This window comes from Diceros bicornis, chromosome 3 (assembly GCF_020826845.1).
Source record: "Diceros bicornis minor isolate mBicDic1 chromosome 3, mDicBic1.mat.cur, whole genome shotgun sequence".
Classification (NCBI taxonomy): Eukaryota; Metazoa; Chordata; class Mammalia; order Perissodactyla; family Rhinocerotidae; genus Diceros; species Diceros bicornis.
Window position 1 is genome coordinate 68,508,199 of NC_080742.1, and position 10,949 is coordinate 68,519,147.

Below are 10,949 nucleotides of genomic sequence, written 5' to 3' on the forward strand. Positions count from 1 at the left end.
CATAGAGTGTGTGGTTTCTCATAAGTCAAGGAATAGATGTTTGAAGAAGGAAGAACATGTTCTGTGGGATGAGGCAGTGGAGACAACAGATGCACACGAATTTTTTGAGATTTCTAGGTAACAAAGGGAGTATATATTAATAGCTAGAGGAGAATCTGGAGGCAAGTGAAGGGTTTTGGTTTTGTTTTAAGAAGGGAGAGAATGTAGCAGGTTCACAGGCTGAAGCCAATAAAAAGCAAAAATTTGAAGACAAAGAAAGAACACAGGTCCTCCAACTCCTCACCCAATGTCCTTTTATTCACATTCTCAGCTACCTGGATCCGAAAGTAGTTTTATGTTTGTCTTCTGGGATCCATCGGAGTAGTCCACCTTGTCTAATTAAGATGTTTACATTCCCTACCATCTCAGAAACTCTTATCAAACATTAATGAATGCTGACAAAGTGAGATTGCTCTAATGAGAAACCCAGTCAAGAAAAGGAGTATCGTCTGCAATACATCTCATGGGCATGTAGTTAATATTTGCTGAACAGACACGGTGATGAGGGCCATCTCTGAATTCATCACTGAGCTCATGAGAGTGTTTCTTAAGGCCCTTATCTCATTCTGCGAATATTACAGCTGGGTGGGAGCACATCTTACCTCCCGATACTAAGTCTCAGACTTCCCAAGGGCAGGAGACAATCATCTATGTATCTCCTTAGCCCTCAAACACTCAGCAATACTTGGCAAAAAACAAACAGTAATGCACATTTATCTGAGTAAGAGATACAAGCCGAGACTTCGTTTTTGTCTTATTTTGAAAGAATGGGTTTCTATATCTCATTTGCATTTTCACCCTATTTTTTCCTGTCTAGCTTAAAAAAGTAAGCCATTAATGCTAACACAACTCTCATATTCCACCCCAATATTTAAGCACCTTTAAATCTCCAGTAATAGACCACTATTTAACTCCAATTTTTCACTTCATAGTTTCCTCAATTTCTTAAAATCAGTTTTTGAAGAGATGAGTAGTGAGTTACCTTATGTCGTTTTATAAAAAGCTCCTCAGGTGATTCTTTTAAGCAAGCTTTCATGCTGTTATGATAGAGAATGGAAGGTAAGCTTTCATGCTGTTATGATAGAGAATGGAAGGTAGTGTAAAAGAATCTGTCATGATAGAGTAAGTAACTGCATTCTATACAGATTGTCTTTTCTAGCATGTATACAGTTGTGCTGTAATTACTTGTGTCTGTCGTTATAAACCCTGAGCCTTGCAGGGGTCATGCACCATGTATCATTTCTTCCATATCTATTAGAGTACCTGGCACATAAACACTCATTGACAATCTCTTGAAAGAATGAAGCACAGCACTGAAACAACTCATAGACTGATGCTTTAGAGCTGCCAAGATTATACATAGACTTTTGTTCAATCAAATCCAAATAGCAAGAGTGGCGGGGAGTTGACATGAAACTTACACTTTGAGAACTCCTGTGTGTCTTTTTAGATTGTCAGCCTCTTGAGTGTTTTTAACCTTGTGGTATCTGAACTACCCTTTCCAAGCACAGTGTTTTCCCTCTTTCTTTTCTGCAGGTTGGACTCAGATCCGTGATAGAGCAATTTCCTGGGAAGCTCGACTTTGTCCTTGTGGATGGGGGTTGTGTCCTAAGCCACGGCCACAAGCAGTTGATATGCTTGGCCAGATCTGTTCTCAGTAAGGCAAAGATCCTGCTTCTGGATGAACCCAGTGCTCATTTGGATCCGATGTGAGTTTCAGAATTCTTGCGGTCTAATAACATGGTGGGAGCAGAAACATTGAAGCGTGCTTCCTATTGACACAGATTTCCATTAGGCTGTCATGTCTGCAAGTGGAGAACCGTCCTCTAAATACGAAATAATTCGCCAGTGGAAAAGTCATTATTTGACATGAGCACAAGTGCTTATTTCCTAGTATAAGAGCCGTGTGTTCTCTTCTGAGTGTAATTTTGGAATTTCATACAAACTCTTCTCCCTTATCAACGCATGATGAAATATTTAGTTACGTAGGCATAATCAGATCCTTGTGATTTTCCTTACTATCCCATTCATACCATAGGAAATATTTATAGCACAAAATAAAGAACTACTAGTGATTCTACACAATGAAAAATAAACTTATTTGTGAAATTTTCTTCAAAATATGTGCCCTATTTATTCATGAAAACAGACTCTACCCCGTGGTAGGAAAGCTGATTGTGGCTGACACTATATCAACATTATGTTAAAAGTATTTAAAGAAAGATAAGTAATTTAAAGAACTAAATTGATAGGACAATAACTATGTTATCAAGGATAAAGGCAGATTATTAATGTTCTGTGATGTTATATGTGGTATTTTCTTTCTTTTCTAGAACATACCAAATCATTCGAAGAACCCTAAAACAAGCATTTGCTGATTGCACAGTAATCCTCTCTGAACACAGGATAGAAGCAATGTTGGAATGTCAACGATTTTTGGTGAGCGTTTATAATGTACTCGGGATCTCATTTCTCCTTTAATTCTTGATAACAATCGCATATGTGATTGTTCCTGCAAATTACAGCAATGTACAAGTTCTTCCTTAAACATTATGTCATGCAGCTATCCAGCCTTACTCAAAACAGCTGCACAATAGTTGATCTGAGCTATCAGGTGAAGTTGGAATTCAGTAAATCTAAAATAGTGTATTATTAACTTACATTAATAATTGGAACATCTATATTTTTTTGAGCCCTTTATTTGGGGATCAAGTCATAGGAAAGACTTAAGTCCTGATGCTTTCAATACTGAATCTCCCTTGGATGGAGTCCAGAACAGGCCTGGATTTTCTTGCCATCTGATGTTGGTTTTAATGCAGTAGTTGAAAGGCTCATTTCATTTTTCTCGTCATTATTTGGAGCTCAGATTAGTGCCTCTCTCAACCACCTTCTCATTATACTTTCAAAACTGTTGCCGATTCTTTCAAGTGATGTTTACAAATTCTCTCAGGTTTAGTCACAAGGAAGTTCTGAGGATGATGCATCACGTCATTTCTGTTAAGGCTTTTGAGGCTCCTGGAGGTAAATGCTTTCCTTACTGAAAGATTGTTATTACCATTATTATTACTAGGTTTCAAGTGACAGATTAGGGGGCAGACTCAGAACCTCTTGCCCTGCTGTGGTCAGGTTCAGGAAAGTGGGTAAAGCCCTTCCATCCTCTGCCCTTGGGTTTGCTCAACTTGAACGTGTGAAGGAGGCATAGTAAACTCAGGTACATCCTGACCAATTTGGAATTGTTAAGCTTCAAATCCACTGTTGAAGAAGTTCAACTCGTTTTTGTGCTGTGGACCAACATTCCTTTTTAAGGTAATATATAAGAGCTCTGACATGAATTATGCTTCTTTTCAAAGCACGCTAGTGCCCCTAAAGTTCTCTGGAGAAGCACATCGCTCAGTATTAGTATAGCTCATTGCTATACTAATTAAAAAAAAATCTTTCAGCTGTAAGTAGAAAATTGCGGCTCATTTCACAAATGGTAGAAGCTGTGTAAAGCAAGAGGACTCAGCAGTTAAATGAGATATCTCTGTTCAGACTGCAAGCCTCCAGGCACTGCTTTTCTTTTTGGCGTTTTTCTTCCTCTGAGCCTATGGCATTTTCTGTCCTTGCTCTGGTCCGCCCTGCCTTCTGTCCGAGATCTCACTAACAGCCGCTTCCCTAGGTCATAGAGGAGAACAAGGTGCGGCAATACGATTCCATTCAGAAGCTGCTGAGCGAGAAGAGCGTCTTCCGGCAGGCGATCAGCTCCTCCGACCGGTTGAAGCTCTTCCCCCACCGGAACTCGAGCACGCACAAGTCTCGATCCAAAATCGCTGCTCTGAAGGAGGAGACGGAAGAAGAGGTGCAAGAAACAAGGCTTTAGAGGGCAGTGCAGATGTTTGCGTGGGACATTCACTCGTGGAGTTGGAGGAGAAAACAGTTTCTGTCTCAAATCAAGGATGAATAATGGTTATTTTCTTTTAAAGGAAAAATTATGGTAAGAGGAATTAAGGACGTTCATATGGATCTTGATAAATGGCTTCCTGGTAATGGTCAAATTATGTGAAAGGTACTTCAAATCCTTGAAGATTTATCACTTGTATTTGCAAGCCAGATTTACCCCAAAACTCTTTTCCTTTGGTAATAATTGGAAAGGTGGCTATAAATGTCAGCCAGGTTAATTGCTCAACTTAGTGAAACTTGTTAATTTGTATTATTGAAGAAGAACCATAATCAACTACTTAGAGATATGATTAAGTAATGATAACTGGAAACTTTAGTGGTTTATATAAATCTATATCCCTTTTTCTCCTCTCTCTCCAAGATACTAAAAAACACAACTATATGGTCTCTTAAAGCATTTGGATGGTCCTATTTCCAAGCAAGTATTAGAATACTGTGAGAGTCACAAGACAGCCCATCAAAATATGCACCATGAAATTCCTGATCCTCGAAATCAGAGTGAGTTAGTATCATTTAGCTCTGCCAAGAATCCAAATAATTCAGATAATCAGAATACATCCCTTACCTGGGAAAAGGGTTGTTCTAGTCCCATGTGGGGAACAGGATAGCTCCCTGATGTGGAAGTTGACATACCTTTCCCGAGCTTCCAGAAAGAAACAAGCTCATGAGACCTCTGAACTGAAAGATGATTGGAAAATGCTTCTTTAAATGCTTTAAAAACCCCTCTTACCACAGAAGCTCCAGGTAGAGATTGCGCAAGCAGATAGGCCATGGGCACTGCAGGTAAATGTACGTGAAATCAGAAAATCTAGGTATATATAGGGTGAGGTTGTGTGTTTTCAGGCTAGCTATATGCACTTCATTCATACTGTATATACTGAGTAGGAGAGATATTGGGAGACACACTGAAGAAGAGTCAATCATGAATTGGTTTTATATGCTTCTGTTTTATAATTTTGTGATGCAAATGAAATTTTCTCTAGGAAATATTATTTATTTTAATAATGTTTCAAACTCATAAAATGGCTGTATTTTAAGAATGATTATATTATGAATTATATTTGTATAAAAGAATTTTTATATTTGAAATATAGACTTTTTATGGCACTATTTTTATGATATATTATGTTAAAACGGGGGGGAAAAATACCTAGGGTGATACTGGCCAGGGGCTATGAATTACCCTGATGGTATGGAGAGAGGCATAAGGGCTGACACAGATGTTGCACACACCTGTATGATTCCCATCTGGCACACAGGTTCCCTCTGAGATGCAGTTCTAAAGAAATTGGTACCACAAAATCCGATGGCTCCTATCAGACCCACTGCCTTCCCAAGTCCAAACTAACCCTTAAGATTCCATTCTATTTATTACTGTAAGAAAATATCATTTGTCAATAAAATTCATATATTTGTGTGAAACTTAGCTGTTTTCAGATGTGTTCATTAATCGTGTCTCATTTATCTCTTACTTCAGTCTCTAAGGTTCATGGAACACAAAACGTGAATCTCTCCTTTAGATATAGCTTCTTGAGAATCCCACATGAATTAAGACATTCGTGAAAAATTATTTCTTTTTTTAGATTGTGGTAAAATATACGTAACTTAAAACTTACGGTTTTAACTATTTTTAAGTGTACAATTCATAGCCTTAAGTACATTCACATTGTTGTGCAATCATCACCACCATCCATCCACAGAACATTTTTCATCTTGCAAAACAGAAACTCTATAGCCGTTAAACAAAAACTCTCTATTCCTCCCTTCCCCTTCTACCTTCTGGCAGCCACCATTCTACCTTCTGTCTCTATGAGTTTGACTACTCTAAGAACCTCATATGAATGGAATCATATAGTATTTGTCCTTTTGTGACTGGCTTATTTTGCTTAGCATAATGTCTTTAAGGTTCATCCATGTTGTAGCATACGTTGGAATTTTCTTCCTTTTTAAGACTGAATAATATTCGGTTGTATGTATATACCACATTTTGTTTATCCATTTGTCAATGGACACTTAGGTTGCTTCCACCTTTTGACTATGTTGAATAATGCTTTCATGAATATTCTGAAAGCTCTTGATAAGTGAGCCAATCTCATCAAGGGAAATAGTAGTTCTACACTAGAACCTAGATGGCTTTTCTTTGTCCAAATCCCTGTTTTTAATTGGTGAGGCTTCCTTGGTCCCCTGTTTTTCCTTGCAGAGTTTCTTCTTGAAAGATGCAGGTGTTGGTGTGTGGTAGATGGACAGCAGGTCTCTACTCAATGCCAAGTACTCCAACCCTGTTTTTCTTATTTGGAGAGAAGTGTTTTCACATGTGACCCCAAGAGGGCAGTCTCAGAGCCTGCTCTATTCTAGTTATTCTAGTTCATTTTTTGTTAATTAATAAACTTTATTTTTTAGGACATTTTTAAGTTCACAGCAAAATTAAGCAGAAAGTACAGCGAGTTCCCATATACCCTCTGCTTCCACACGTATACAGCCTCCCCACTGCTAACATCCCCCAGCAGAGTGGTACATTTGTTACAATCAACACATTATTATCACCTAAAGACAATGGTTTATACAAAGTTTCACTCTTGGTGAATCCTATTCATCCCTTTCTCCCTCCTAACCCTGGCAACCATGGGTCTTTTTATTGTCTCTAGTTTGGCCTTTTCTAGTATGTCACATGGTTGGAATCTTACAGTATATAGCCTTTTCAGATGGGCTTCTTTCACTTCATAGTATGCATTTAAGGTTCCTCTTTAAGACATGAAATCCATGGCTTGATATCTCATTTCTTTTCAGCTCAGAATTATATTCCATTGTCTGGATGTACCACAGTTTATTCATCCATTCACCTACAGAGGGACATCTTGGTTGCTTCTAAGTTTTGGCAGTTATGAATAAAGCTGCTATAAGCATCCATGTGCAGGTTTTTGTGTAGACATAAGTTTTCAACTCCTTTGGGTAAATACCAAGGAGCATGATTGCTGGATCTCATGGTAAGAGTATGTTTAGATTTGTAAGAAACCACCAAACTGTCTTCCAAAGTGGCTGTACCATTTTACATTCCCACCAGCAATAAATGAGAGTTCCTGTTTCTCTGCATTCTCGCCAGCATTTGGTGTTGTCAGTGTTTGGAAATTTGGCCATTCTACTGGATGTGTAGTGGTATCTCATTGTTATTTTAATTTGCATTTCCCTGATCACCTATGATGTTGAACATCTTTTCATATACTTATTTTCCATCTGTATATCTTCTTTGGTGAGGTGTCTGTTCAGGTCTTTTGCACATTTTTTCATTGGGTTGTTCATTTTCTTATTGGTGAGTTTTAAGAATACTTTGTATATTTTGGATAACAGTTCTTTTTCAGATGTGTCTTTTGCAAATATTTCCTCCTAGTCTGTGGCTTGTCTTCTCATTCTCTTGACATCGTCTTTTGCAAAGCAGAAGCTTTTAATTTTAATGAAGTCCAGTTTATCAATTTTTCTTTCACGGATCATGCCTTTGGTGTTGTATCTAAAAAGTCATCACCATATCCAAGGTCATCTAGGTTTTCTACTATGTTATCTTCTACAATTTTATAGTTTTGCTTTTTACATGTAGGTCTATGATCCATTTTGAGTTAATTTTTGTGAGGGATGTAAGATCTGTGTCTAGATTCATTTCTGGCATGAGTATGTCCAGGAGTTCCAGTGCCACTTGTTGAAAAGGCTATCTTTTCTCCATTGTATTTTCTTTCTTCCTTTGTCACAGATCAGTTGACTATTTATGTGGGTCTACTTCTGAACTCTCTATTCTTTTTCCAATAATACATTCTCTTGGTTACTGTAGCTTTACAGAAAATTTGGAAGTTGAGTAGTGTCAATTCTTGGACTTTGTTCTTCTCCCTCCATATTGAGTTGGGTATTCTGGGTCATTATTCTCTCTGTATAAACTTTAGAATCAGTTTGTTGATATCCACAAAATAACTTGCTGGGATTTTTGATTGGGATTTTGTTGAATCATAGATCAAGTTGGGAAGCATCAACATCTTGACAATAGTGAGTCTTTCTACCCACGAACAAGGAATATCTCTATATATTTAGTTCTTTTTTGATTTCGTTCATCAGAGTTTTGTAGTTTTCCTTGTATAGATCTTGTATATATTTTTGTTATATGTATACCTAAGTATTTAATTTTGGGGGAGGCTGCTAAAGCAATGTGTTTTTAATTTCAAATTCCAATTGTTCATTGCTAGAAATAGGAAAGTGATTGATTTTTGTTTATTAACCTTGTATCCTGCATCCTTGCTATAATCACTTATTAGTTTCGGGAGGAGTTTCTTTGTTGATCTTTTGGATTTTCTACATAAATGATCATGTCATCTGTGAACAAAGACAGTTTTATTTCTTCCTTCTCAATCTGTATACCTTATATTTCCCTTTCTTGTCTTATTGAATTAGCCAGGACTTCCAGTAGGATGCTGAAAGAGTAGTTAAAGGGGACACTCTTGCTTTGTTTTTGATCTTAGTGGCAAAGCTTCAAGTTTCTCACCATTAAGTGTGTTAGCTGAAGAGTTTTTGTAACTTTTCATCAAGTTGAGGAATTTTCCCTCTATTCTTACTTTGGTGAGAGTTTTTATTAGAAATTGGTGGTGGGTTTTGTCAAATGCTTTTCTGCATCTGTTGATATGATCATGTGGTTTTTCTATATGATGGATTCATTAACTGATTTTCAAATGCTGAACCAGCCTTGTATACCTAGAATAAATCCCACTTGGTCGTGATGTATAATCCTTTTTATGCATTGTTGGATTTGACTTGCTAATATTTTGTTGGGCATTTTACATCTATGTTCATGAGAGGTATTGTCTGTAGTTTTCTTTTCTTGTAATGCTTTTGTCAGTTTTAGTATTAGGGTAATGCTGCCTTCAAAGAATGAGTTAGAAAGTATCTCCTCTGCTTCTATCTTCTGAAAGAGATTGTAGAGAATTGGTAGAATTTCTTCCTTAAATATTTGGTAGAATTTACCAGTGAACCCATCTGAGCTTGGTGCTTTCTGTTTCAGAAGGTTATTAATTATTTCTTCAATTTCTTTAATAGGCACAGGCCTATTCAGATTGTCTATTCTTCTTGTGTGAGTTTTAGCAGATTATGTCTTTCAAGGAATTGGTCCATTTCATCTAGGTTATCAAATTTATGGGCATGGAGTTTTTCATAGTATTCCTTTATTATCCTTTTAATGTCCATAAGATCACTAATGATTTCCCCTTTCATTTCTGGTATTAGTAATTTATGTCCTCTCTCTTGTTTTCTTAGCCTGGCTAGAGGCTTATCTATTTTATTGATCTTTTTTCAAAGAACCAGCTTTTTGTTTTTCTCTATTGATTTCCTGTTTTCAATTTCATTGATTTCTGCTTTAATTTTTATTTCTTTTCTTCTGCCTAATTTGGATTTAATTTATGCTTCTTTTTCTAGTTTTCTGAGTTAGAAGCTTAGATGATTAAGTTTAAATCTTTTTTCTTTTCTAATATATTCATTCAATGCTATAAATTTCCATCTAAGCACTTCTTTTGCTGTATACCACAAATTTTGATAAGTTGTATTTTTATGTTCATTTAGTTCAAAATATTTTTTATTTATATTAAGATTTCTTCTTTGACATATATGTTATTTTAAAATGTAATGTTTAATCTCTGTGTGTTCTGGGGTTTTCCAGCTATCTTTCTGTTATTGATTTGTGGTTTAATTCCATTGTGGTCTGAGAGCAGACATTATGTGATTTCTATTCTTTAAATTTGTTAAGGTATTATATCACCCAGAATGTGATCTCTCTTGGTGAATGTTCCATGTGAGGTTGAGAGAATGTGTATTCTCCTGTTATTTGGTGAAGTAATCTATAGATGTCAATTATATCCAATTGTTTAATGGTGCTGTTGAGTTCAACTATGTTCTTACTGATTTTCTACCTACTGAATCTGTCCATTTATGATAGAGGGGTATTAAAGTCTCCAACTCGAAGAGTAGATTGATCTATTGCAGTTTCTCCTTGCAGTTCTGTTGGTTTTTGCCTTATGTATTTTGTGTGTGCATGAGCCTCTGTTGTTAGGTGCATACACATTAAGAACTGTGTGTCTTCTTGGAGTATTGATCACTTTATAATTGTGTAGTGCCCTTCTTTATCCCTAATAACTTTCCTTGCTCTGAAGTCAGCTCTGTCTGAAATTAATCGCACTTTCTTTTGATTAATGTTAGCATGGTATAATTTTCTGCATACTTTTACTTTTAATCTGTATGTATCTCTATATTTAAAATGGGTTTCTTGTAGACACATATGGTTCGGTCTTGTTTTTTGATCCACTCTGAAAATCTCTTTTAATTGATGTTTATACCATTGAAATTTGAAGTGATTGCTTATATAGTTCAATTAATATCTATCATATTTTCTACTGTTTTCTATTTGTTGCCCTTGTTCTTTGTTCCTATTTTTGTGTTCCACACATTTTTCTCCCTGTTGTGGCTTTAATTGAGCATTTTATATGATTCCATTTTTTTCTCCTTTCTTAGCGTATCAATTATACTTTTTTTTTTTTTTTTTACTTTTTTAGTGGTTGCCCTAGAGTTTGCAGTATACATTTACAACTAATCCAAGGCCCCTTAAATAATGCTGTACCACCGCATGGTAGTGTCAGTATCTTATAACAAAAAAATATTTCTAATTCCTCCCTGTTGTTCCTTGTATCATTACTGTCATTCATTTCATTTATACCTAAGCATAGGTAAGCATATTTATATACATAGTATACATAATCAAATATATTGTTATTATTTTTTGAACAAGCTATAATCTATTAGATCAAATAAGAATAAGAAAAATAAAAGTTTTTCTTTGACCTTCACTTATTCTTTCTCTGATGCTCTTCCTTTCTTTATGTAGATCTGAGTTTCTAACATATTTTTCTTCTCTCTGAAGAACTTTTTTTAACATTTCTTGCAAGGTAGGTCTA

The 10,949-nt window shown here is 36.0% G+C and overlaps 1 protein-coding gene across 1 annotated transcript in view; it reads left to right on the forward strand.

Annotated features, from left to right (window-relative positions):
• CFTR (CF transmembrane conductance regulator) overlaps positions 1-4,449 on the forward strand; it is a 168,865-nt gene extending 164,416 nt beyond the window's left edge. Inside the window, exons 25-27 of the mRNA XM_058528911.1 lie at positions 1,576-1,748; positions 2,373-2,478; positions 3,698-4,449. Of these exons, the coding sequence (XP_058384894.1) occupies positions 1,576-1,748; positions 2,373-2,478; positions 3,698-3,898 (480 nt within the window). The 3' untranslated portion in view covers positions 3,899-4,449. The remainder of the gene's footprint in view (positions 1-1,575; positions 1,749-2,372; positions 2,479-3,697) is intronic.
• The last annotated feature ends 6,500 nt before the right edge of the window (positions 4,450-10,949 follow it).